General features: G+C 52.6%; 5 protein-coding genes and 1 long non-coding RNA gene across 10 annotated transcripts; 1 reads left to right on the top strand and 5 right to left on the bottom strand.

The window, feature by feature from the left end:
- Positions 1 to 27: 27 nt before the first annotated feature.
- Hyal3 (hyaluronidase 3) lies at positions 28 to 5,702 on the bottom strand. 3 transcript variants are annotated; one of them, XM_005326951.5, is made up of 4 exons: positions 5,565 to 5,702; positions 1,073 to 1,983; positions 599 to 688; positions 28 to 490 (listed from the first exon to the last, which is right to left on the bottom strand). In XM_005326951.5, the coding sequence occupies exons 2-4, from the start codon at positions 1,958 to 1,960 to the stop codon at positions 221 to 223; spliced, it is 1,248 nt and encodes a 415-aa protein (XP_005327008.2). In that variant the 5' UTR covers positions 1,961 to 1,983; positions 5,565 to 5,702; the 3' UTR covers positions 28 to 220. The 3 variants fall into 3 exon arrangements, with proteins under 3 accessions (XP_005327008.2, XP_077899343.1, XP_077899342.1); XM_078043217.1 differs by having other exon boundaries at positions 1,073 to 1,217; positions 5,565 to 5,694; XM_078043216.1 differs by lacking the exon at positions 599 to 688.
- Positions 2,691 to 5,701, bottom strand: Naa80 (N-alpha-acetyltransferase 80, NatH catalytic subunit). Its single transcript, XM_021727501.3, has 2 exons — positions 5,565 to 5,701; positions 2,691 to 3,859 (listed from the first exon to the last, which is right to left on the bottom strand). Exon 2 carries the CDS (start codon positions 3,843 to 3,845, stop codon positions 2,907 to 2,909), a length of 939 nt encoding a protein of 312 aa, XP_021583176.1. The 5' UTR covers positions 3,846 to 3,859; positions 5,565 to 5,701; the 3' UTR covers positions 2,691 to 2,906.
- Positions 5,703 to 6,453: 751 nt separating the features above from the next.
- Positions 6,454 to 9,462, bottom strand: Hyal1 (hyaluronidase 1). Of its 2 annotated transcripts, none has more exons than XM_040269743.2 (4): positions 9,292 to 9,462; positions 7,883 to 8,806; positions 7,468 to 7,557; positions 6,454 to 7,298 (listed from the first exon to the last, which is right to left on the bottom strand). In XM_040269743.2, exons 1-4 carry the CDS (start codon positions 9,310 to 9,312, stop codon positions 6,984 to 6,986), a joined length of 1,350 nt encoding a protein of 449 aa, XP_040125677.1. In that variant the 5' UTR covers positions 9,313 to 9,462; the 3' UTR covers positions 6,454 to 6,983. The 2 variants fall into 2 exon arrangements, with proteins under 2 accessions (XP_040125677.1, XP_021583088.2); XM_021727413.3 differs by having other exon boundaries at positions 7,883 to 8,775; positions 9,292 to 9,458.
- A 4,493-nt stretch (positions 9,463 to 13,955) lies between these two features.
- Positions 13,956 to 19,535, bottom strand: Hyal2 (hyaluronidase 2). 2 transcript variants are annotated; one of them, XM_005326954.5, is made up of 4 exons: positions 19,336 to 19,535; positions 16,232 to 17,198; positions 15,300 to 15,389; positions 13,956 to 14,681 (listed from the first exon to the last, which is right to left on the bottom strand). In XM_005326954.5, the coding sequence occupies exons 2-4, from the start codon at positions 17,150 to 17,152 to the stop codon at positions 14,280 to 14,282; spliced, it is 1,413 nt and encodes a 470-aa protein (XP_005327011.2). In that variant the 5' UTR covers positions 17,153 to 17,198; positions 19,336 to 19,535; the 3' UTR covers positions 13,956 to 14,279. The 2 variants fall into 2 exon arrangements, with proteins under 2 accessions (XP_005327011.2, XP_013214912.1); XM_013359458.4 differs by lacking the exon at positions 19,336 to 19,535 and adding an exon at positions 18,039 to 18,174.
- LOC120884277 (uncharacterized) lies at positions 18,529 to 25,128 on the top strand. Its single transcript, XR_005726635.2, has 2 exons — positions 18,529 to 18,757; positions 19,105 to 25,128. It is a non-coding gene; the product is annotated as an uncharacterized LOC120884277 (long non-coding RNA).
- On the bottom strand, positions 21,618 to 24,556 carry Tusc2 (tumor suppressor 2, mitochondrial calcium regulator). Its single transcript, XM_078043219.1, has 3 exons — positions 24,261 to 24,556; positions 23,021 to 23,141; positions 21,618 to 22,871 (listed from the first exon to the last, which is right to left on the bottom strand). Exons 1-3 carry the CDS (start codon positions 24,404 to 24,406, stop codon positions 22,806 to 22,808), a joined length of 333 nt encoding a protein of 110 aa, XP_077899345.1. The 5' UTR covers positions 24,407 to 24,556; the 3' UTR covers positions 21,618 to 22,805.
- Positions 25,129 to 25,326: the final 198 nt, after the last annotated feature.

Consider the following 25,326-nt stretch of genomic DNA (forward strand, 5'->3'; position numbering starts at 1 on the left):
CTGTGTGTCATGAGGAGTCAGATGATCTCAGAGGACTTTGGTTTTATAAGCGTTTTTTCTGGCCCTTTCCACCCCTCAGAGATCCCAAGGGAAGTGGGAGCAAAAGTGTGTGCTTGGGAAGGTATTGATTGTAAGCTGAATAGAGCAAAAGGGGGAGTTCCTCCAGGACTAGGAAAGTGGCAGCAGGGACAAGAATAGGTAGGAACAGGGACTCCTGGCTTTATACTGCTTTCTTAGGCCCAGGCCTAGGCTCCTGGCAGGTAGGGCCAGTCCAGCCCCAGTAACAGTGACAGCTGAAAGACTCCCAAGCTCCAAGGCTGCCATCTGGCTGCAGGTGCAGAAAGGCTTCCATTTTTCCTGGGTTTTGCCAGGCACAGCGCCCATGGCCATGGCACTGCTGGAGACTGCAGGCTGTGGCTGCTCTGGTCACATTGATCACATAGGGGCCTAGAGTGCTCACCAGGTAGTCATGGAGACTCCAGCACTTCTCCTGAGGCGGAAGGAAAGGATGTGTCAGTGCTCTTGCTCCATATCCTTGACAAGGCCTCTCCCCCATCCTGGGCCCCAGCATGTACAGGCGGAAGGGGATAATGATCACCTTAGAACTGGAGAAGCTCAGGTCTCCCCAGAGCACCACGCCGGCTGCCCCCAGTGCTGCGCTCACACCAATGGTCTGAACCAGGTCATTCTGGAGGCAAAGAGCTGCTAAGCCAGGCTGAACTGGGTGGACCCATCTGGGCCCACCTTCACGATCAAGAAACTTTCACTGTCACAATTGATTCCAACTCTAGAGTTGGGTGCCTTTGCACTGGGTCTTTGAGAGGGTTTCGCATGCCCTCCACTCAGAATGACTCTCCTTGGACCAGGGTTCCAAAGGTTATGCCCTGCCTTACACTTTCAGACCTTCTGACACAGAGCCATGGCTCCTTTTTCAGATGCTCCAGGATAGGGCTTTCCTCTAAGAACCCCTAGACCAGGACCTTCCTTTTAAATCAAGGTTTTCTCCTTAAGTCTTCTATAGGACAGGATCATAGTGCTCAATGCAGACCCCTAAATTTCACCTTCTACTTACCTGGGACAGGAACCTCCCAGACTTCCGGAGTGTGAGGCGGGCATATGCCAGGACGGGCAGAGGATGTGTGTGCCCAGCACGGGCCACACGAAAGGCCTCCTCCAGGCGGTGTCGAACAAAGGCCTGGTGGTGAGCAGGCGGTAGCCTGGGTGGGAGATAGATGCTGGGGAAGAGAGCACTGGAGGTAGCCCAGAGCCAATGCAATTGGGTGTTGCGGGCAAGGGTGGCTGCATGGCAGTGGCCTGTGTAGTTGGAAGCTGTACCATGCCAGCTATTGCCACAGGCTGGGTAACGATAGAAGCCCCAGAGTCCATGGGGTCGCAGTGTCTGGCCCAGCTGCAGTGTGTTCTCCATCAGTGCGCGGGCTGCCTGTTCAAAGCCAGCACGGGCTTTGTGGAGCTGCTCTTGAGGGTGCAAGTCAGGGAATACCTGCTGTGCCCAAGCCCGGGAGGCTGCCTGGTAGGTGTGGCGGCGGCCCCAGTTCCCAGACCAGAGAGGATACCACTCCTCCCAGTCTAGCACTGCTAGGCCAGCAAAGCTGGGTCCTAGACTATGATGGATTTGGTGTGCAGCCTGTGCCAGGTGGCGAACTAGGGACACAGCCTGGGGGATACCCCCATTGTGAGTTGTGCCTCTGGGCCCAAAGTAGGGATAGAGGCCAAGCTGGTTCTTGTAGAAGATGGAGATGTTCTGGCCATGGAAAAGCTGTTCATGGTTGGCTATGATGCCCAAGGCTTTCAGTGGTAAGTGCACACCAAAGTGGGCCTTACAGCGTGCTGAGGGTACGTTCCATATCACATAGAAGGGGTGATCAGGAGCCTGTGGCAAGGGCTGGCCATACCCCAGGCACAAGGCCACCCCCATCATCAGGACTGGGCTTAGCTGCATGGTCGTAACACAGAGATGGAAACCTGTAGAAAAAAAGGGATATGAGCTTGGAGTCCACAGCCATGCCTTCTGCACAGCAGGAAGAGCAGGGAAAGCTCCCCAGCTCCTCCCCACAAGGACGGGGGATGGGGAAAATGTGGTTTCCAAGGGATCCTATAAGCCTTTCAGAGCAGCCAACTACCCAAACTGATCTGGGTAGTTCTCCTCTGGTATTCTGTCTCTGTCAAGGTACCACTGTGTCCTCCAAGACCTCCTCACCCCACAGCTATCTCAAGTCCTCTTCTTTCATCTTCCCATCTTGTTCTCTGCTCCAAGAACACTCAGCTCTCTTGTCTGCCTCACTTAATTCCTACTCAGTATCATCACCTCTGGGTATTCTGGACCCCTAGAAGAAGTGAGGGCCCTTGTCCTCCCAAAGCCTCTGAACTTCCTTATCCCACAATGGATCCTGACATGGTATGCCCATCTGTCCCCTTGAATGGGACCTTGTATAATTCTCCATTACTTATGCCCAGTCCAGGGCCAGGCACAGTAGGGCTCAGTGAAAGGTAATGAGGGAATGAATGGGGAAAGGAAGAGCCATTCTGTATCCTGTGACTGGCAAGTTAGGAGGGGCAAAGGACAGGTGTCACCCCATCAATGGCCCCAGAGCCAATCTGGATCCCAGGACTTCTTCAGGAATAGGGAACCTGAAAAGTGAGGGTGGAGAGCAACAAAAAACTGTCACACCTACACTCAACAGAAGCCTTTATTCAGCTACACTGATGACTCTAAGCCAGAGCTACAGGAGCTACCCCATTTAGCCCCCCACTGATACCCAGGAAACATACCCAGGCTAAAGCTGCCCCCAGGAGATAAGGGATGAAATATGGTCAGTGGGCTGAGGCTGGTATTGTTCTGGGAAGTCCAGTGACTCAGAAGGGCAGTGCTTTGTCCCAAGGGGCCCTCAGATATTTTTTTCCATCCAGAATATGGGGCATCCCCTGAGGTCTTGGTATTGTGTCTCCAGCAGGCTTTGTGGAAGGGGCCCTACTGGAGATGAGGGTGAGGTGGGCTGGGGCAGGGGAGGGGGTGGTGGCAGTGGAGGCCCCTTAGGTCCCCTTGGGGCTGCTTGGGCAGTCAGGCTTGGGACTTTGTAGGATGGCCGGGAAGAGGGGGCCCTTGGGAAGGCACGGAGCAGGGTGGAGGGCAGCCGTTGGCTGGTGAAGACAAGGCCTTGAACAGGCTCACCCAACTGGTAGCCCAGGTGGGCATAGAAGTACAGCTGATCATGAGTGGTAAGGTGTAGCCGACGGAAGCCCCGGTCCCGAGCAAAGACTTCCAGGCCCTCCATGAGACGGCGGCCAAAGCCACGGCCCCTAAAGGCTCGGGCCACCACCACTGTTTCCACTAAGAGGCTCTGGGGCAGATCCAGCACTCGTGACAGACGGGCATGACCCACCACAATGGGAGCTGCTTCAGGGGTAAGACCAGGACTCAGCAGCATCAGGCAAAGAGGGAAGGCATCTGAGGACTGGCCCAAGGAGTGTAAGCGAGAAGCACGGCTGCGGGGCCACTGGTCATTGATGAGGTCAGCACAAGCATCCAGGAGCTCAGGTCGACAATGCACAGGCTCCAGTGTCAACTCAGCCAGGCTGGGGAGTGGGGTCTCCTCTGGCTGGTGTCTGGGATCCAGGTTTAGCTCGGCTGGGTCAGGACGGAGGGTCATCTCTGGATGGCATGTGGAATCCAGGGTCAGCTCAGCTAGCCTGGGGCTCAGGGTCACCTCTGGCTGGTGTGTGGGATCCAGGGTTAGCTTGGTCAGGTTGAATCTCAGGGTCAACTCTGGTTGGCAAGCAGGACCCAGAGTCAGTTTAGCTGGGCTGTTACTCAGGATCAGCTCCATCCAGTGCAGAGGGTCTAGGGTAGAGGTCAGAGTAGCTGGGCCAGGGGCTCAGAGTGAGCTCTTGCCTACTCGTAGGATCCAGGCTCAGCTGAGTCAGGCTGGGAGCCAAGGTTAACTCCTGTTAGGCTGCAGTGGCTCAGTGCCAGGCTGGAGATTAAGGCCAGTCTTCCAGCAGTGGCATCTCCTCAGACTACAAGGGCTCTCCTCCTATCAATAACAGCCATGCTGGGCTGTGGCAGGAAGACAAGGTTGGGGCAGGGAAGGACTGATGAGTGCAAAGGGGCACATGCATTCTAGGACTGGGGCATGATGGGCTGCACCTTGCTCCAAACTCACCTGATGATACAGGTGGCCTGGAAGAGACACATCCTTTATACCTCAGGTGGAGCGGGGGCAGGGTGTATGGACCCATGTGCCCTGCCACATACTGGAGGAAGGCTGAGAGTAATGGTGAATGCTGAAGACTGGGGCAGAACCCACGGGTCCTGGTCTCTACCCACTGTGGTTATAAATTTGTCCTCCCTAGAACCTCACTGTGTGTGGACAGTCAACCCAGCTAATACTTGCTGGCCGTTTTATCTCTAGAAGTCCAATATGGCTGGCCAACCTTGCACACATAAAGTTGCAAACCAGACATCATGCCTCCTGTTCACACCCACCTGAGGTAACGCTGCCCCCAGGAGTTCCCCTGTCCCTTCTATCTCCTTACATATCAGCTTTCCTTCAGCTCCCAGCCTTTTCAATTGCCTGGGTGACCCTTAGGCCCCATGCACTCAACCATCAGCTCAGCTTCCCTTCTCTCTACTGCCTTTCTTGCCTGGGGCCCAAAGCCCATGGCCCCTTCTCCAACTCTGCCCAGCTCAGGAGACTCTGGGCAGGGAATCAACTGTCCCCACAGATGGGGCCCCAGCAGCACCAGCCCAGGGCCTAGCCCACAACCACATATAATGTTGCTTCTGCAGGCCTGGTTCCCTCTGGCCTGAGTTTCGTAGCCATTCTAGATAAGGACCACAGTTTCCTTCCTTTATCCACTGAGGCGCCCAACGGCTACCTGGTTGGGGGCCCAGATCTCCTGTTCTCAAACACCATTGTTTGCCCACCTTATTCCAGGTCTTGCTGACAAGAGGGTCTATACTGGAGGATTTCTTACACTGGGTGAGCAGCTGGGCCCCACACCTCTACTCCTGCTCCAGACAGTACCTCCTGACCCTCCTTCCCCATCTTCCCTGAGCTTGAGGACAATCCAACAACACTAGTCAATAACAGGCATCTCCCTCCCCTCACATTACATCCCATTCACAGGGATCTAAGCCTCTCACCTGCATCAGCCACCTTAGTGGCAGCAACAGTAGTAGCAGCAGCAGCACCCTTGGTCTGGGGGGAGTAAGCCCAGGATCCGCTTGCAGTTCCAGGATGCTAGGCGGGCTTAACCCCTTCAGTGCCAGCCCCACCCACTGTGGGCGGGGCTAGTCTCTGGGTCCATAAAAAGCCATCCCACTGTCTCCTCTGCCTCGGCTAATACCTAACTCCCTTTCCCACTTCTGTAGATCATAGACGGTGGAGTTTTTTGGGGGTGGGGCTTCTCTCTGGGTAGGTATGGCTCGGTATGTTCTAGGAAAGAACACCGACGCAGGGAGGGCATGCGGGAAGACACGGCTAGTTGGGGACCGTACGCGCGGGAAGACCGACAGGCAGTAATGGGGTGGGGGCGGTACTGACATGTTGATTCCGGGCTCGGGGATGTCCCGCGTCCTCGCTCCGCACGGCTCGGTATCCCACTGTCTCTCGCTCAGACTCTTCGGTCAGTCCGCGCTGGCCCCCAGCGGTGCGGCGGACGTACTGCAGCCATCGCAATCCACCGCACACTGCCTAGTCCTAAATCTCCCGAGGTGGTCAGGCCCTCAGCCGGCAAGGGAACTTCCCCGCCTAGGCCCCGCCCCTGGTTCTGCGCGTCACAACACTGAGCCAGCGCCGCCTCTGCTATGGCTGCCGCCCCTGCTGAGCTAAGCTGGATCTGTTGGCACGGCTTCCTCCCAGACCCGCCTCGTGTGGCCAGCCTCTCTGGTCCTCTGCATCACCGCCCCAAATCAGCTCCGTGGAGGCCCAGGCCCGAGGCCCGTACATTACTGCTTTAGCCGCGCAGGCCCCTCCTCCAGAGGATTCCGCCCCGTCCCTGCCCCAGATCCTGTCGCGTTTTGTCTAGGTTGGGTCGACCTGTCCAACATGTTTAGATCAGGTGGAGCTTCCGGGAATTTGGACCCACACTGGGAAGCAGCCGCCCTCAAGCAGACTTAGACTTAAGGGAAAGAGAGGAACCTTTCCTGCCCTCTGGTGCTGAGGGGCCTGCCCATTTTAGGCACTCAATAAATCTCTAAGTAAACCATGAGTGCTTTATTTGCTGGGTTGTGCGGTGCCTCAGCGGACTCAGTCGCTTAAGGCTGTTTACCTTCAGCACACAGTAGGTGCACAAGGGCTCTATCCCTGGAGACAGCCTGGGTTTGAATCTCAGCTTCTCTCTCTCTCTCTCTCTCTCTTTTTTTTTTTTTTTTTTTTTTTTGGTACTGTAGATTGAACCCAGGGGCGATTAAGCACTGAGCTACATCCCCAGTCCCTTTTAAAATTTTTATTCTTTTGTGTTTAAAATAGGGCCTCCCTAAGTTTCTGAGGATGGTCTCAAACTTGTGATTCTCCTTCCTCAGTTTCCCAAATTGCTGGGATTACAGGCGTGACTGGCTCAGCATCTCCCTTTTCTTGCTGTGCAACCTTGGGCAAAAAGGCATCCTGTGGGTGCCACACTTTCTCATAGCCTCATTTTAGAGAACATGCTTAGCACATGGCTTGGCCCAAAGCAGGCACTGGATGAATTTAAAGACTTGGATTAGTGTCTCTGGAGCTGTTACCTTTCTAAGTAGACACATATGGACATGGAGTGGATGATGTCTGCCCCTGGTTTCTAACTCCTTATGTGATTATCTGGCTTTGAGTGTGCATGAGCAGGCCATATGTCCATGACGGTGACTCAGTGTACTCCTGACTATCACCATGACTCCTGTGATTGTGCCTGTATGTATGTGGAAGCCATGACCACTTGCAGAGTGCATTAGGTGCTCAATGTGTGCAACTGGATGTGACCAGTCATCACATGCCCTGCTGCTCACACCACTCTCCACGCCAGCCATGATAGCAGTGACATTTGAACTCCATAGCCATTTGTGCCTGATCCTCAAGTGAGAGGGCGCCCTTCAGGGTCAAGGACCTGCCACCAGGCATAAGCTGGATGGAGAAACTGTCAGGGTTGAGGATAAGGAGAGCTTCAGGGTGGTTGGAGCGACGGGCACAACGGCCATGGCCAGAGCACAGGGCTTCACTGCAAAGAAGAGCTCCACTGGTCACGTTCAGGATGAAGGGCCCCAGGGTAGTATCCATATATTCCTTGATGGCCTGACATGATTCCTGGGTGGGAGGGAGAGCATCAGGGACACTAGAGCCATGCATAGGCCCACCTAGGACATCAATATACTCATGTGCTGGCCAGTCAGGACTTCAGAAGTAAAAAGGGTAGGCCAGGGTCTCCCAATTTAGTATGAGCCACCCACCAGCCAATCCTCAGACCTGAGCTTACCTTGGTGCTTGTGTTTTCCCAGCTCACCCAGAGCACCACTCCTGCTGCCCCCTGGGCTGCACTCTCTCCCAGGGTATGCTCCAACTCCTCCTGGGAAAGAGCAAGCACAGCTTTGTAGGGGCCGCCCTCCCTCCTTGCAGCAGACTGCTGTGACACCGCTGGATGGGACAAATAATTTATAACCCCATCCAAAGCTTCTGTAGCCCTGGTAGCCAGATGTAAGCCTGTTCCCCCTGTAACCTACAAATGCCATGGAGACAGGGTCTAAACCTTTCTAATAAATGCTGAATCACCTGTGCTTAGCACAGAACTTGGCACAAAGTTGAACTCAAATGTGAGAATAGATGAAAGTGTCCCAAGGCTGTGTAACCTCAGTTGTTGGGCTGACAAGGTGGGTAGGCCACAGTAGACTTACCAGGGGCAGAAGTCGGTTTGTCATGTCATAGAAGATCTGGGTGTAGGGCAGCACTGGCAGACTGGGGTCCCTGGCAGCCATAGTCACACGAAATGCCTCACTCACACGGTGACGTACATACATCTGTGCTTTCCCTGTGCCCGCCAACACTGCAGGCAGGTAGATATTGGGATAGAGGGCACGGCTCTGGTTCCACAGCCACCCTAGCTGATCGTTCTGGGCACAGATGCCTGGTGGGCATTCGCCTGTGTAGTTGGACCTTAGAAAGTCATAGTTGTAGCAGTCAGGGAAGCCATAGAAGCCCCACAGACCACGGGGACGAAGTGCTTGTCCCAACTGGAGGGTGCCTGCCATCCAGGCCTGTGCAGCTTCCTGGAACTGGGCCTGGGCTTCTGCCTCCACCCAAGTTTCTGGCTGGTCAGGATGCTGTGCCCTTACCAGTGCCCGAGAACGCTGCCGGTAAATGTCCTTAGTATCCCAGTTGAAGGCCCAGCGTGGGCGCCATGCCTCCCAGTCAATCACTGCTAGCCCTGAGAAGTCAGATTCAGGCATGGCATCCTGGATATCCTGAAATGTGCGGGCCAGGTGGGCATGCAGGCTGGCATTCTGGGGCAAGCCACCAAATATAGGCTCCCCAGTAGGTGTGTAGTAGGGGTAGGTCCCCAGTTGCGTGCTGTAGAAAATGGTCATGTTAGGGCCGCGGAAGGTCTGCCCCCGGTTGGCTATCACATCAAAGACACTGACATCCACATCTATTCCATGCGTCTCCAGGCACCACTGGGTGTTTGCATTCCAAACTGTGATGAAGGGCCGGTTGGGTACCACAGGACCCCTGGAGCCTTGTGCCACGTAGACCAAGGTCAGCAAGAGGGTACAGATGTGAAGCAGGTGGGCTGCAGTGGCAGTAGATGGGTCTGAGGAAACCTGGCCAAGGGAGGCAGAGCTGAAGGCAGGCTTCAAACTCTCTCACCCCTGCTCAGGGCAGGTGGGATGAACCCCTTGCTGATAACTCCACCTCTGCTCTGGATTTAATTAAACATTGACCTGCAGGACTCAGGGAGGGCAAAGGGCAGAGGAAAGGCATGGAGGGGACCACTGCCAGTGGAGGGCACATCAGCGTCATCTCTGGGACCAAGCCTCTGCCATCTCCTCCCATAATTCTTGCCCTGGCCTAATCTTGCCCACCCATCTTCCCCAAGGGCCAAGGAAACCATGACATCCATTCAGGGAGGAGGAGCTAAGAACTGGGCCCTCAGCCCCAGACTGACCAGACTGATGATGGAAGCCCTTTCTTGTTTCTTCCATCAGAAATTCTGGCAGCCACTGGAAGCAGGGATGCTCAGAGACCAAGAACAGGTCAGCCCATCCCTCCTGTACACCCATCAGTCTGCCCGTCTTTCCCTACTAACCTGAGGGTTGAAGGGTGTCATCCTGGAAACTTCCTGATCCTGAGGTGGTAGCCTAGGAAAAGCCTGACTGTCCCACACTCTGGACCTAGCTGCACCAGAAACTCCCGGAGGAAAAAGTAGCTGCGGAAAATCCTGAGCTTTTGTAGGTCCAAGGGGTGGGCCTTGAGGGGGGGTGGTCCTTTAAGGGGGTGGTGCTGAGGCTGAGTCTGCAGTGGTCCCTCCCACCCTGACGGCAGTGGGCGGAGCCTCGTGACTTCACTGGGTCTGGAAGGGATAGGTGGTGGCAGAGGCAGCTGGACAGGCCTGTCTGTGGCCCAGAGTCTGGATGCCTGAGGATTATAGACTCAGAGAGTGTACTTTCTCCAAGCCACTGCATGATGACATTGGTAGGCCCCTAGGCACTGTTAGCTTTGTGGCTGTCTTCCTCCTTAAAACATTTGTTTTTCCTGTCCTGGGGATTCAACCCAGGACCTCACACATCCCTAGACCCTTAAAACAATATTATTATTATTGTTATTACTACTGTGATTTTGAGACAGTGACTGGCTATGTTGTCCAGACTTGTCTCAAACTCCTGGAATAAACTGATCTTTCTGCCTCAGACTCCCAAGTAACTGGGACTACAGGCGCATATATATGTGTGTGTATATATATATATGTGTATATATATATATGTGTATATATATATATATATATATATATATATATATGCCACTGAGCTTAACTAGAACAAAATTCTAAAATATATCTTACAACTAACTATCTTTTAGGCATAAAGATAAATTTAGGGCTGAGGTTGTGTCCAGCGGTAGAGTACTTGCCTATCATGTATGTGCAGGGCACTGGGTGATCCTCAGCACCATATAAAAATAAAATAAAGGGCTGGGGATGTGGCTCAAGCGGTAGCGCGCTCGCCTAGCATGCGTGCGGCCCGGGTTCGATCCCCAGCAGCACCGCATACCAACAGTGATGTTGTGTCCGCCGAGAATTAAGAAAAAATAAATAAATGTTAAAATTCTCTTTCTCTCTCTCTGTGCCCCCCTCTCTCTCACTCTCTCTTTAAAAAAAAAAAAAAAAAAAAAAAAATAAAATAAAGTTGGGGCTGGGGATGTGGCTCAAGCGGTAGAGCGCTCGCCTGGCATGCGTGCGGCCCGGGTTCGATCCTCAGCACCACATACCAACAAAGATGTTGTGTCCCCCGAGAACTAAAAAATAAATATTAAAAAAAAAAGATATTGTGTCCAACTACAACTAAAACAAAATACTTAAGATATTTAGTCCAGACTAGTTTCATTATTATGTATTCATTATTAGTGTATTTATATTTTTTCTTCCAACTAAAAAAACTAAATATTTCTGTGGGTCACTAGAGGTATTGTGGCCCTTGGCACTGTTTGTGTCTACTATGTCTTGTGCCTAAGCCATCCTTGTTGTAGGGATCTGTTTCTCAAAGCCACTGTATTCGTGAAGTCTGGGCTGTGTCATTACCTTTTGTATATGTCCTCCGTCAGTGGTTGTGTTTTTGTGAAACTCCAGGTGGTGACCATCCGGGCCTCTGCACAAATTCCAGGGGTTTGTACATACAGGTAAGTGTAAGACTAAGTACCTTATGTCTCATACTGCATGTGTGTGAGACCTTGATGTCTTGTGACCATGAGACCTCAAGTTTGTGTGACCCTGGGTAAGCAAGGATCCATCAGTGAACATATGCTTGCCTGTTCATTTGTGGTTTCCCTTGTTCTGATTCAGAAGCTGTTTATTGAGACTTGCTAGATGTTCAGGCCTGGTCAGGCTTGCCTGCCAGGGTGGGGTAAAGGAAAACACTGGGATGAAAGTACTGCCTGGGCCTGCAGCTGTGGCTGAGCCTAAGCCACTGAATCTTCAGCCTGGTGGTCTTGGAGAAATGACACTCACAGTGGGCTACCAATTGAGCTTGGTCTTCCAGGTTGGCTGGGCTGAGGAAAAGGAGGGCCCAGGGCATAGGGGACTGTGGATGTACAGGATTAAAACAGAGGTGGTGGCTGCTGATCCTGTTCAGGAAGAAGGGTCTCAGAGTGATAACTGGGTAGCCCAGAGACTGGCACAACTCTCAAGGGCTAAGGAGACAAGAAAACATCAAGGCAGCCCCTGACCTCTCTCCTGGAGGCTCTGGGCTACTTCCTGATGCCCCCAGAAACCTTGTCCAGGAAAGCAGCAGGCTAGCATTGTTTAGCTGGCCTCAGTCCAAGGGAAAAACCCTAATGGTGGAATAACAGGAAGAGTTGAGGATGCCTGAAGCCCTCCCCTGCCCCAAGCCTTTCCCATAGGTCTGTTCCTGCCCAACTGGTCTAATTGGATTGATGCATGAGGGGAGGTAGGGAGTGTGCTTGTATGTCTGAGGTCCATCTGGCTGGATGATCCTACTCTCTGGCTGTGCATGATCTCTGAGTCACCTCACTCTCCATTATCTCACCTCTACCCCTTCCTCCTCTGCCCCACAGGAAAGTTCTGACTATCCCTGGGTTTTACTTTCCCCAAGTCCTCCTAGGAAAATGATATAAAGTGTACATGGGTTTGTTGAAGATGGATGGGTACAAGTCACAAATGTGTAGGAAAGGTCATGGTGTGCAGACACAGATGTTTAGGGAAGGTAATAGCTGTGAGGATTGAAGCTTTGCCTATAGGGGCTGACAGGTAGAGCCATTGCTAGGTAAAAAGTCACAGCTGTGTGGGAGGGGTCACAGGTGTGGAGATGTGTGGTACATTTCCTCCTTCCTTGCCCTCCCTCTGTTGAACTCCATTTCATAGCCTTATGGACCATCACTGAATCTTTCCTCCAACCTGGCCTCTCCCCACGATAGCCATTAGCATATGGGACCCCCTCTACTTCTGTGTCTTCCTCTCTGACCCTGTGAATTTACATCACCCTCCTAGTGCTGTCACCCAGACCCATACTGTCATCAGCCAGAGGAAGAAGGGAGGGATCTCTTTACAATGTGTGTTGACATGGATTTGGTTGGGCTTGTTCCTCAGACTCTGCTTCCCTAATTACACCATCTTTTTGTGTGCCTGATACTTGCTGGAGCACTCTCCACGTCTGGCACCTGACTTGGTCTGGGCATTTAGTGTGTACTTCCTTCGACTTTGTCATCCCCTTCAGCACAGGGGTCTTACTTGATGTCCTTCACAGACATATCCCTAGTATCCAGCAAGCACTGGCCCAAGTTATTGTACTTAGTGTACTTACTACTTACTCAACATTGAGATACTTATTGCCATCAGGTGAAGTAAGTTCTGGGGCTACCCCTCTCATCTCTGTCTTCAGTACACGCCCAAGCCATACCCCAGTCCTAAACTATGTATTGTAGTTGTGTTCCAACTTCCTTCAAGCCTCTGTCCATGCTTTGTTTCCTGGTATTAAGCTGCTCCATCCCCTTTCACATATTAATGTAGAAAGTACTTGGGGAGGACAACTCCCCTGAACCCCTATTGTGTACTGCTCTTTCTTACTCAGTTTCTTTTCATTCTTTTATTTTTTTTTTTACCTTTTTTTTTTGGGGGGGGGCAGGTACTGGAGATTGAAACCAGGGCCTTTGCATTCAAACACCTTAGCACTTCAGTTGCTTGAGAGCCAGTAAGTTTGCTGAGAGCAGGACTTGTGTGTCACACCTAACACAGACACGGGCAGTGAAGCAGCTCAGAGCTGATCTGACTATTCTGGTTGCTACTTCTCTGGAACAGCTAGGATTAGCCATGTTGTCCTGTGGCCAGGATACAATTTTTTGTTGTTGTTTTTACAGTGCTGGGGATTAAACCCAGAGCATCATGCACGTTAGGCAAATATTCTACCACTGAGCTACACCCCTAGCCCCAGAGCTAATCTTTGTTTTGTGGTAATTCTATCACTGAGCCACATCCCTGTCCTTTTTTATATTTTATTTTGAGACAGGGTCTCTCTAAATTGCTCAGGGCCTCACCAAGTTGCTGAGGGTTGGCTTTGAACTTGTGATCCTCCTGCCTTAGTCTCCAGAGTCACTGGGATTACAGGCATGTGCCACATCCAGCCAGAGCTGATCTTTGATGATGTTCCCTGGTCCCAGGCTCAAGATGCCTACCCATAGCCCTATCACGTATCTTCATAGTGTGACAGGGACTGAACTTCAGAATTGACATCTTAACCCTCCCTACCCCCCTCCCTCCCTACTAGACTCAAGGAAAAGCTGTGACCCAGATGGGAAGAGGTTGATATTGTATAAGTCCAGTGCCCTTGGGAGCAGTGAGCAGAGTAGATGCCCTTGCCTTTGAAAATAGCAGGAAAGATCAAATATCGACTTCTCCCTGATGGGCAAGGCTGGTACTGGCCTAGCTGGGGGTGTAGGGGCAAGTGGCAGAAGCACATCAAGCTCTGTCCCTCACACAAGGTTAGAACCAATTCCATTTTATTCAATGTGGAGAAAGCAAGGTCTTTGGTGCTAGCTTGGGAGTGTGGGTCCCTCCACTCTCAGTGGCCCGTGTCTCAGCAGGACAGCTTCAGAGTAGGCAGCTCTGGTATCCCAGGTCAATCCTGGTGAACACATTTTACAGGTAAGAAGTTCCCAGAAGATTTCAGAGATCTAGGCTCAACCTCATGGGCAACCCTGGACTCTCTCAAACCCCAAGTCAGAAGTAGAAATAACAAGCACAGAAACAGTTATTTCATATTTAATTTACAAAAGAGACCCCAAAATAATAATAAACTATCCAGGGGCAGGGGAGTAGGGTCAGGCCCTCCCCAACCCAGCTGTATTCTCCTTCCCCTCTGACAGGTAGAAAGGGGCCTCTTAGGGGACTTTCCCTCCCCCTTAGAACAGGGGTGTGACAGCTAATATGGATGCCCTGCTGGGTATCTTGGGGGCTCTGCCCCTCCAGACTCTAGTTTGTCTACCCCCTATAGGCTCTCACATGCCCAGGAAAGCCCTTGTGGCAGAAGCCAGCTGGCTTGGTAGCCAGATAGGAGATTCCTATAGGGTCTAGGTGAGGGCCACAGCTACTAAAGCCAGCAGACTGGTGAAATGGGAACCAGTCCAGGCCCCACTGGCACCTCCAGTTGTCCGCCTATGGTCCCACTGGCATTGCTCACCACCCCAGCCTAAGTAGCATTGGCAGCGAAAGTGCGTTTGCAGGTAGTTGAGGTCCGCCCGGCTAAGCTCCCCCTCAGGTCGCAGCTGGGGTTCACCAGGTGCTCCGCCAGGCACTAGGCGGAAGCTGCTGGCGCTGAGGTGCAAGAAGGTATTGGCGCTGGGGTTGCGGCGCACACAGCGCCCATGACCATTGCACTGGTCCCGGCTGCAATACTGGGTAGCCCAAGACACATTGACTACATAGGGGACCAAAAACTGATTCAGGTAATTCTTGAGGTACTGGCAGGTCTCCTGGGGGTAAACAGAGGATAACAAGAGGATAACAGGTCAGGGTCAGCTGCTGCCTGGGCCCACAAGGCCGATAGAAACTGTGTTCACACTGTGGTAGGATTATTAAACCAGGGCCTTGTGCATGCTAGGCAAGTATTCTATCACTGAACTATACCCCCAGCCCAACAGAACCTCTTTTTAACAGCACACTTATTTGTGTACACACACGCGCATGCCTGAGCCCTCACAGTCCCTGTTCCTGAAGAGAAGGGCAGAAGCTGCAACACAGCTGGGAAGTCAGGAAAAGGCGGAACTCTATGGTTGTTCAGGGCAGCATTTCCTCTTTCCTGGAGTCTGACTAGGTTTGCATACTTAAGTGAGATTGGGAGAAAAAAGTCCAAATTTGCCTTTTTTTTTTTGTACCAGGAGTTGAACCCAGGGGTTCTTAACCACTGAGCCATATCCCCAGACCTTTTTATTTTTTGAGACAAGGTATCGATATGTTGCTGGCTTTGAACAGATGATCCTCCTGTCTCAGCCTTCCAAATTGCTGAGATTACAGATGTGCACCACCACACCCGGCTAAATTTGCCTGTTTTTGTAGATGCAGTTCTGACCAGCGGGGAAGGTCTCACTTACCATACTTGAGGTGTATACTGAGTCACCCCAGAGGATGACACCAGCTGCACCCAGGGCTGCACTCTCGCCAATGGTAGAGATAAGGTCCATCTGTGTGGAAAGGGGACAATCACTGGGGAAGACTGAAACCACAGAAGGAAAAAGGACTGGGTAGATAGAACTGTTCTGACCTACTGACTCTGCAATATAATCCTCCCTTATTTCCCTCCAAGCAGAAACTCTACCTGTTTCACTTTTTCCTTAAATATTTAAGTTCATTTCCAACCCCACTTTGGGCCTCAATCTCCCAGGCTAAGAGTATACATGAGTCTACAGAGTATCTACCAGGATAGACTCCAAAGTCAGAATACCTGGATCCAAGTCTCTAAGCTGTCCTGGATTTGCTGGAGGCTTTTTTCTTTTGGGGGGGGGGGTGGGTACTGGGAATTGACATAGTGTAGCTTATCACTGAGCTATATCCCCAGCCTGTTATATTATGACAGGGTTTCACTAAGATGCTCAGGTTGGCCTTGAACTTGCAACTCTCCTGCCTCAGCCTCCCGAGTTGCTGGGATTACAGGCATGTATTGCTGTGACTGGTATTGCTGGAGATTTTTGGCAAACCTCTTAATGTCTCTGTGCCTCAATTTTATCTATATAACAATGTCACCCTTTCACAATATTATAATTTTAATATTATAACATTTAACATTATATTTAATACTATAACATTTAATAATTTTTTAAGCTTATTTTATTTTTGTGGTGCTGGGGATTGAACCCTGGGTCTTGTGTGTACTAGGTAAGTGCTCTACCAATGAGCCATATGCCCTCAGCTCCTATATATAGTTATTTGAAGAGACATGGCATAGCCAGCAAACCATGGCCCTAGTAACCAAACATACAGTGGTTCCCAGAAGGAGGAAGAAAGCAGCACCCTGGAAGGAACATACCTTACTAAGCCCTGTGAGCTTGCGGGTATAGGTGGGCCGTGTGAAGACGTAGACTGGGAGTGCATGGTTCGCATGATGGGTGTGAGCCACACGAAGGGCTTCCTGAACACGGAAACTGACAAAGTTGCGGCCATGAGCAGAGGAAGCTAGTGTCTCGTCCAGGTAAACGGAGGGAAAGAGAGCCGTGCTCTCAGCCCACAACCAGGCCAGCTGGTCATTGCGGGCCACCTCAACATCAGGGCAGCGGCCTGTGTAGCTCTCCCAGTTCTGTACATAATCATGATTATAGCAATCAGGAAAGAGGTAGAAGCCCCAGAGGTGCCGAGGTCTGACTGCCTTGACATAGCGCAGTGTTTCCAGCATGAACTGCCGTGCATTGGACTCAAATTCATATTGTGCCTGTTTGACTATTCGGTCTGATGGCCAATCAGGGTGCCGACTGGCTACCAGCTGGCGTGATGACTGGCGGTACACATCCTTGTCCTGCCAATTGCGCACCCACACAGGCCGCCAGTCCTCCCAGTCAATGACTGCCAGCCCTGCAGGCTCCTGGGTGCGAATATAGTGCTCTACAGGTTTTTTCAGCATCTGTAGGTGTGCCCGGAGGTTAACATTCTGTGGCACACCACCATGCACCGATGTCCCAGTTGAATCAAAGCGTGGATACAGGCCTAGACGGTCGTAGTAGAAGATGGTGATATTCTGGTTCACAAAACCCTCATTAGGTGAAGCCTCCACATCAAAGGCACTCAGGTCCAGTGGCACCTTGTGTCGTGGGGCACAGTCCTGTGTGGGCACATCCCATGCTACCACAAAGGGCCGGCCTGTGAAGATGGGTGGCACTGTGGGCTTGAGCTCCATGGCCCATGCCACCGCTAGCACCAAGGCCAGTGTGATGGTGGGGCCCAGGCCTGCCAGCATGCTGGGGGCTACAGGAAGTGTCACCTGCTTAGCACCAGCTTAGGAACTAAATGAAGGGTGGGAGAGAAAAAAAATCAGTCTAGAGAATCCTGGAGGTACCCACTTTAAGCCCATCTATGCTCCAAAAGTGCCCCAATGCTATGTGGGACACAGTACCCCTGGCAGTTCAGAACCATCCACAGCTGTAACAGGTTTGAGAGACAACAGGCCATTGAAGGACAGGCAAGGTATCCTGGGGCCTCACTACCAGGAGCATATGGCTCCTTCGTGGAACAGGTAGCCTATGGCTGGTCAAGAATCTGTTAGGTCTGTGACCCTTCTGGGAACTGAATGAATGAAGCTATGGACCTGCTGCCAGAACCTATACATGTCCTGCAAACCTCCAGTGCATGGTTTCAGTGAACCCTAAAGCCCTGAACTTCACCTTGTACCCTGAGAGGAACCCTTGATCCACAGAAACTAAGCATTTGGTTAGAGAACGCAACTCATACAGATGCTAGGAAGCTGGAAAGAACACGGCCACGGAGCTGTATCGGTGCAACACCCGCTGTCAGGACTTAGTCGTATACGCAGGCACTCTCTCAGGCTTGGAGGAGGGCCCGCGGGGACAAAGGGACAGTGGATCTCCCACAGCCCAGCGGACAGACCTGCTTTTCCCTCCGTAGCCACGGGGAATGCGCGCGCGCCCACAACGAGACCGATGGGTCCCGGGTAGAGGGCACTTCGCCTGGCCTTTGTGCGGGGACCCCGCCCCCGCCCCGCACGTGGGGTCAAAGCCCCGCCGGGTGGGGGTGAGATTCCTAGGCCCCCTCTCGGGGAGCACCCCCGGGAGTTCAGAGCTCAGCCCGCCAGGGGAGAGCTGTATGTTTGCATCGCCCGCCCTCACCTCACGCGGGGCGCCACCGGGACCCGCGCCAGGGCCGCCGCCATCCTGGACCCAGCCTAGCCGCTCCGGCCCTTTGCTCAAGCCCGGCACTGGTTCAGCACCTCTGCTACCTCTCCGCCCCCAGGCCCTCTGGCCCTTTAAGAGTCCAGCTCCGCGGTGGGCGGGGAACAGGATTGGGTTCCCGGCGGGTAGGTGTGTCTGCCTTTCTCGTCGCCAGTGCTAAGTTTCAGGTTGGAGGATCCCCTAGATCCTCTGCAGAGAAACGTGACCATCTATTTGAGATCTGAAGCCCCTTCTAACGAGGATTTCCGGTCAAGTGCTAGCCACTAGTGTCAGTCGGCCTGAGATTTTTCTCCCCACAGTCCGTTGCTGGTGGTACAATCCTCTCTTCTTCTCTGTGGAGTCAACCTCTTAAAGGGACAGCATAAGGGTGGGGAGGGGGAAACCGGGTGTATGGAATAAAGGACGGTGGCGTTCCCCCGCTCGGCCATAAGGAGGTGCTGTAGTACTCCGAGGCCTTGACTGGGGCAGCTGCTCATCGAACTTTGCAACCTTGAATGTAGTAGACGCCAGCACTGGGGCCCCTTTGTGTTGAGAAAAGGACTTTGACCTGAGCCGATGGGGCCTCCAAGAATAGTAATGCCCCGCCTCCTACGAATTCCGAATCCTGTCCTCTTGGCTGCGGTCTGAAGGGAAGCCCCGCCCACTGCCCGTCTCGGGTAAGGGACCAAGCACCACTTCTTAGCCCTAGTCTTAGTAAGGCAGAGGCAGCAGTTGTCTGGCAATCTCGACTGTGGGTCACTGCGAGGCGGGAAGGGTTGGGGTAGGGAAGCTTGGCGGGTCCCAGGGGGAAGGTGGGGTGCCCCGAGTCCTCCCAGCCCATATCAGGATCAGCCAATCCTTGGGATCCGCTCCTGCCCAGTCCCTGAGAACTCCCCGGGATCTCCCTCATATCTTCATAAGGGAGTCACTCTTAACTGAAGTTTCTGGCCAGACCTTGGATAAAGCCAACAGTAGGGACCCCCCGAGGCTTTGGTTAGGTATCCCGAGCTCTTTCGTTTCTCAGGCTCCTCCTGATGGGGGAGCAGGCTTGGAGCTGGACCAGGACGAGCCCTGTGCAAGACCTCGCCTCTTCTTAAATCCGCTCCGCAGTGCGGGACCGCTCCCTCAAAGGTCCGCGTCTGCGCCGCCAGCCCCTTCCCCGCCCGGCGCCTGAGAGGAGAGATAGGTAGCGCCACAGCAAGTCCATCTATGGCAACGGAGACTACCAGCCTTCTGCAGTCTGCGCTGGGCTCACCTGTCTGGGAGTCCGTCGGCCCAGTAGGTCGGCGGCCTCCCTCCTTCCTGGAGTGAACTTCTCCAGCCAGGATACTTTCACCAGCTGCTGCCCGCTAGGCAGCCCGCTGGCGACTTGATAAACCCCATTCCCTCCCACCAGCTCCCGCCTCCCATTCCAGCCTTTTCTCCTCACTTCCTGCTGCCCCTCTGAGAGGAAAAGGCCAGGAAAGGCGCGGGGGAGGAGATTGCCTTGACCCTGTTTTCCTCTGGCTTGCTCTCCTGGCTGGCTGCCCTCCCCACCCTTCTCCTGCAGGATCTGGCCTCACCAGCTGTGCCAGGTGACAGGAAGGCTATGAGCCTCCAGGATCAGGAGTCAGTCTCCCCGAGGCCCACAATTTCCTTAACTCTCCTCACCAACTTTTCCTTGGGGTTTGGGCTCATTCTCATATAGTAGGGTGTGAGGAGGTACAGGCCTCGGTCTTTTGGGAGAGTCAAACTATCTGGGGGGTGTTCAACTGATGGCCTCCTACAGCAGGTGCCAAAAAAGGGAACCAATCCTGGGAGATGGGGGAGAGAGTTGGGGGAACTTCCGGGAGCTGGGTCAATTTTTTTCTTTTTTTTCCACCAAGAGCAGAAGTGTCTCAAGTGTGACAGAGAGGACAATACTTGATGTGTGTGACTGTGGGATAGGGGTGGGGCAGGGCCTGCAGAGTGCTATCCAGCTGGAGGACATTCCTGGGGAGATTTCACTGAGTCCACTACAGAGTGGCTCTTTGCCAAAGTGGAGAGAGAAGCGGGGTGTTTCTTTGGGAGGGGACGTTCATGTGGCTGGCTTCACCTCTCCAATGCACAGGGCCCCTCTCCTGGCTGTGTGGGAGTCTGGGGGAGGTGAGTGCATAATCTGGAGGCTGGCTGTGAGGACCCAGGAGTCCAGGATATGACAAGAGTGGGTGCAGTGTCCCTGTACCACTGTGCTGGCTTCAGAAGGGACAGAGGCCTAGGAAGCTACCAGGGTGGGGACCCCTGGGAAAACAAAGGCCGGACCAGACTGTCCCAGGGCAGGGACACTTCCTCAAGCTGTCAGCAGGAAGGAAGTGAGCACAGCCCAGTGGGAGGGAGTGGGGAAGCACTGCCTGACTCCCATTGTTTCCAGCTTTGGGGTCAGCTGAGAAGGCTGAGCACAGGGAGTTCCTTCAGGCTGGGATAATGATGGTGGGAGATAGAATGCTGTTTGTTATGGGAGAGTGCTGGCCTTTGAACAGACAGTAGGGTGGAGTGGAGGGTGACAGGGCCTTAGGTTTGGCATCTTAAGGGGAATGGGAAGACAGCTCACAGAACTTCAAGTCCAGGCTGCACAGAGTGATCCTACTCCAGATGTGACAAATTCAAGCCTCTGAAAGACTGGTAGGCCAGTTTCCCAAACCTAGAAGCCTGGGTCCTTGAATTTCCCCCTTCTTAACTGGGAGTTGAACTGATGGCCTAGCAGAAAACCTGCTTCACAGCAGGCCCTGTAGGCAGAATGTTCACAGGCAAGCCAGGTGTGGTGGTGTTATTCAGGAGGCTGTAATCACATCCATTCAGGAGACTGAGGTAGGAAGATCATAAATTCAAGGCCAGCTTAGGCAATTTAGCAAAAACCTGTTTTTTTTTTTTTTAATGGACCAGTAATATAGTTTTATGGTAGTATGTTTATATAATATGCAAGAGGCCCTGAGTTCAATCCCTAGTGTGTATGTGTGTGGTGGTGGTGGTGGTGGTGGTGGTGGTAGTGGTGGGGAGTCTATAGCACAGGCAGCAGAGAACAGAAGGAAGTATTGAAGGTTGGAAAGGAAGTCCAGAGCTCACTCTCCCAGTGGTGGTCTGGGAGAAGAAGCAGATGAAGTTTATATATGCCTGGCAGTATACTGTCCATGCATGTCTGGGCCTTTTTTTAAGTCCTTGGGGCTCAGGATATCAATTCACTTGAGGTCAGCTAGCAATATTGGGACCAGAACTATCTAGGGTCATACTCTCACCTTAGGTCAGGTGGGACTAATTCCTAGTGAAGCAACACTACAACCTCTGATTCCAGGGATTTCCACCGCTCTGAACACAATAAGACAGGTAAGTAGTACCCGCATCCTGACAGGCCCAGTGTGAATACACGGCCACCTGCTGGCCACAGCTGGAGTTGCCACAGTTAGAGCTCAGGCTTTTTCTAGGTCCATGCAGGAAATGGTAAGCCTGCCAGAGTCCTGGGCCCAGGCCTACCTGTTGATTCCAGAAAGTAGTCTAGACACTGTCCAGAGGATGCCATACTCATTTGCAGGATCTACAAATAATTTTATTGAAATTGAACAAATAACACAACAGTCTTCATATGCTGGGGACCACCCTCCCCAAGCCATTTTCCATACTCTAGAAGCACAGATTTTGCACAATAAGAATTAAAAAAAAAAAAAAGTAATTTCTATATAGAAATCAGACTCTGTCCCAACATCATCATAGACTAGACTATTTACAAACCTTCACATTTTAAGTATTCCTTTTATGTAAAACATAAACCCTTCCTTTTTGTGTCTACCAAGGGGATCTAGTACTTTCCCTTAAATGATACTGAAGGGGTGAGGATACTGTAGGGGAAGGGTGGTGGGCTCCTTATAGCTAATCACACCAGCCCTAGTGTGTTGTTCCTTACCACAGGGTAGTAGACAGTTCGCTCCCAAGTGGTGTGGGGGGCTGATACAAAGAATGGGTAGCTTGGGGCAACTCCCCATATGCACAGGCATCCACAGCCCATCCTGACCCTGGCCTGCACTCTCTCAAATAGGGGAAGGATAAACAATTAATTGCAGTGGGTAAGGATCACTCCAGCCCTGGGTGAAGGGAGAAGCCTCTCACAACAGTCCCCATTTCTATTAACTGCCAGCAAACTGTCCATCTGAAAGTGGGAACAAATGGCAGGTAGGTGGGAAGAATCAGGCTGGTGCTGCCCCCAGCCTCTGTCCAATACAGGAGGAATCGAGGTAGCAAATGGCTGAAATGCTCCAACTAGGGGGTACGGAAAGTGAGGGGAAAGGAAGTTCTCTTTTGTGTAAAGCCCCCATAGCCCAGGGGCTGGAAGAAGGCAGACTTTATTTGTAAAGTGCTGTAGCTTCTAGCAGGGCTTGGCCCTGGGAAAGCTTGGAAGGAAGCAGGCCAGGCAAGGAACCAGGAACCAGGCATTCCTGACTGGCATATGCCCTGCCATGTTTCTTGCAGGGGTGGCTGGGGAGGGTGGGCTGGTAAATCTGCCATTAGCCTTCACCAGTCACTAACCACCTCCTGTCCACACACAAACCAATATACAATTAACACCGAGGGACTGCCCTGCTCACAGCCAAAGGTTCTGGGCCAGTGGAGTTTATTCAGGGTTGTGGCCTCGGCCTGGGCTCCTCAATGGAAACCACACCTCAAGTCTGGGAGTTTCTTGCTGAGGCAGTCGGTGTTTGTGTATGCCATCTCCCAGGCTCACACCTCGTAGAGAATCACAGGGAAATCCACATGGAGGCGGGGGGGATCCAGCTTCACGAAGCCCTGCCATGGAAACAAAGGCTATGAGGGTCAACTCAGGGTGTCTACTTCAGGAAGCTTCCTGATCCTCCTAGCTCCTCCCCCAGTAGACCCCACTTGGGTCTACCTTTACATACTTGATGAAGGTTCTATGACCTCTACCAATCCCTCACCTGAGGAATCAGATTCTTATGCACCCGCCTCAGTTTGGCCCGCTTCTGCCCATTCTTGGTGACGATTGTCTCTTCGTAGAACTCATGAGCCAGATCCCCATCCTCGTCATAGAACATGGAGCTGTGTAGAGGAAGAAGAGAACAGGCTGGGCTTGAGCCCCACACCTGGTCATGGCAAATGCCACAGATCACAGGGAAGTGTACCCAACCCCAACTGGGGAGGAACAATCTTGGTGGGAAGAAGAGAGGACACTACAGCTGGAGAATCCTTTTGCTTAGGTTTACGGTCTACTAGAAGGAACCGGGGAGCGGAACATTGGCTAGTGTTACTCTGTTATACCCTCAAGAAGAGAACCCATACCACAGCATACTATCCAGGCAACCAAAGTTAATTTCCATTACTGATCTGTTGTGTGAGAACAGCCATTCCAATATCAGTCCCTTCATCCAGGACTTAGAGAGCGGGCAGGGTGGTAGCATGGGCATGTTGGTTTCACTCCAGAAGACAACTGGCCTAGTGCCAAAGATTGTGAGCAGATGTTTTGATCTAGGAAGGAACCTAAAAGGAGGAAGACTGCATCCCTGCTTCAAGTGGCTGGTGCAGTCAAATTTCCACTGTTGGATCTCCTGGTATCTACAGCCAAATCTCCATCATAGGGAGTGCCCATCCACATGAGGTCATGCTGATGCTATTGTGTGGAGAACCTGGGGTTTAGGTCAGCACTCCACATCTGGAGAATATAAAGGAGTGAGGATCCTGCCGTCCACCCTTCGCCCCCTCATACTCAACACTGGGGCCCTACCCTGCTTTCCCAGTCACTACTCAGAAGTCCAACCTTACTACTATGGGGGAAAGGGATGAAGCCTAATCAGTTATTCTTCCATTGGAAGAACTGGGGGGAAGAGGAGGAGGGTAAAAGCCTTCAATTTGCGAACTAAGTTTGAAGAGATGCACAAAAGAGGTCAGGAGATATCACAAAGGCCCTATCTTAGCTTTACTGTGGGGCGTGCCTGCCCAGAGACAAGCCTAAGATCTTGTACCCTTCTCTAGAGAGACCTTTAGAGCAGCCAGGCCTCCAGGAATCTACTCCCGATTTTCCCCACCCTTTGCTTGGATGGGGACCCGAAAGACCGAAGTCGTCCTAACTGGGGTGTAGGGGGTCGGGTGACAGGAGGTCTCGGTGGTGTGGGGTACCCGGCCGCCTGCCTGTCCTCCCAGAAGCAGAGCCCACGCCCTTACCCGCGGCGCGTGAATACGAAGGGGGGCACCGGGCGGCCTCGAGGCCGCACCAAAGCTTGTTCACTGCCCGCTGCCTCCGAGCCGCCGCCCCCTGTTGTAGAGGTGAAGGGCCAAAGGCCCCGAGCTTTGGAGCCGCTGGCGCCCATGTCAGGGCCGCCAGCGCATGGCGGACCCCGCGGCCGCTGCGCTCTCACAGTGCAGTAGGCTCTATCATGCCCTGCCCCAGCCTCCGCTTGCAGGTGCTGCCGCTGCCGCCGCCGCCGCCTTCCGCAGGCTCTTCTGTCTCCACGGAAACCTCACTTCCGCTTCCGCACGCTGCCCTCTTTGATTGGCTGCAGCGCTCGTCGGTCCGTGGGGCAGAGCCAATGGCTATCCTCAGATACTGGGCATCCCAGCATGCTCTGCAAGACCTCAGGTCCCGGCAGGCCACGCTCTCGCCAGCTGGGACAGCTCCCTCCCAGTAGAGCTGTGACAGCGCTGTTCTCTTGGCTTCTTCGGCGTACTGGTTGCCATGTACGGCATTTCCAACGTCCCAGATCTCCAGAACTCAAGCCCAGTGGGGCCTCCTCAACTCAACCACTTTGAACCAGCACTTTAGGACCTGACCCAGGCCAGGCTGTGGAGTACTTGTCTGGCTTCTATTTTCACAATGGTGTTTTGTGGTGGTTACCATCATATGTAAAGAAATGGAGCCCAAGGACAATTAAGGAACTGGCCAAAATGTCTTATAGTTACACTGAGGTATTTAGAACTTCAATGTTCTTTCCAAATTCAACCTGAATGCATGCTTCACGAAAACAAGAATTCTAAATGGCTGTCCCTTCATGTCTAGTCCATAGCAGCTGATGAATAAAAACAACTTCTCTCAGTTGTTGGTGTGTGCTGAGAGAATGGCTTCCCCTAAACTCTGGCTGTAGCCTATTCTTGCCCCCATCACTGCCTGGGTCCCAATGTGCTGAATGATGACTGAAACAATTCACACTCCCCCCACCCCAGGATAAGGGCTGGATGTGTATTCATAACAAATAACAGCCTATATAAGACATCTCTAGAGCACAGGCTGCAA

Source organism: Ictidomys tridecemlineatus, chromosome 3, assembly GCF_052094955.1.
Source record: "Ictidomys tridecemlineatus isolate mIctTri1 chromosome 3, mIctTri1.hap1, whole genome shotgun sequence".
NCBI classification, from domain to species: Eukaryota; Metazoa; Chordata; class Mammalia; order Rodentia; family Sciuridae; genus Ictidomys; species Ictidomys tridecemlineatus.

Bases quoted from the DNA above. Each gene is read 5' to 3' on its own strand.
- Hyal3 (XM_005326951.5), bottom strand. From the start codon at position 1,960: ATGCAGCTAAGCCCAGTCCTGATGATGGGGGTGGCCTTGTGCCTGGGG. The intron at 689-1,072 runs GTAAGTAGAAGG...CTTTGCCTCCAG, and splicing joins CTGGGAGGTTCCTGTCCCAG to AATGACCTGGTTCAGACCAT. The intron at 491-598 runs GTGATCATTATC...CTTCCGCCTCAG, and splicing joins TGAGCTTCTCCAGTTCTAAG to GAGAAGTGCTGGAGTCTCCA.
- Naa80 (XM_021727501.3), bottom strand. From the start codon at position 3,845: ATGGAGCTGATCCTGAGTAACAGCCCAGCTAAACTGACTCTGGGTCCT.
- Hyal1 (XM_040269743.2), bottom strand. From the start codon at position 9,312: ATGACACCCTTCAACCCTCAG. The intron at 8,807-9,291 runs GTTAGTAGGGAA...TCCCTTGGCCAG, and splicing joins TGACACCCTTCAACCCTCAG to GTTTCCTCAGACCCATCTAC. The intron at 7,558-7,882 runs GTAAGTCTACTG...GCTCTTTCCCAG, and splicing joins CAAACCGACTTCTGCCCCTG to GAGGAGTTGGAGCATACCCT.
- Hyal2 (XM_005326954.5), bottom strand. From the start codon at position 17,152: ATGCTGGCAGGCCTGGGCCCCACCATCACACTGGCCTTGGTGCTAGCG. The intron at 15,390-16,231 runs GTATGTTCCTTC...CTTTCCACACAG, and splicing joins AGCTCACAGGGCTTAGTAAG to ATGGACCTTATCTCTACCAT. The intron at 14,682-15,299 runs GTAAGTGAGACC...GTTTACCCCCAG, and splicing joins CAGTATACACCTCAAGTATG to GAGACCTGCCAGTACCTCAA.
- Tusc2 (XM_078043219.1), bottom strand. From the start codon at position 24,406: ATGGGCGCCAGCGGCTCCAAAGCTCGGGGCCTTTGGCCCTTCACCTCT. The intron at 23,142-24,260 runs GTAAGGGCGTGG...TCCTCTACACAG, and splicing joins TTCGTATTCACGCGCCGCGG to CTCCATGTTCTATGACGAGG. The intron at 22,872-23,020 runs GTGAGGGATTGG...TTTCCATGGCAG, and splicing joins ATAAGAATCTGATTCCTCAG to GGCTTCGTGAAGCTGGATCC.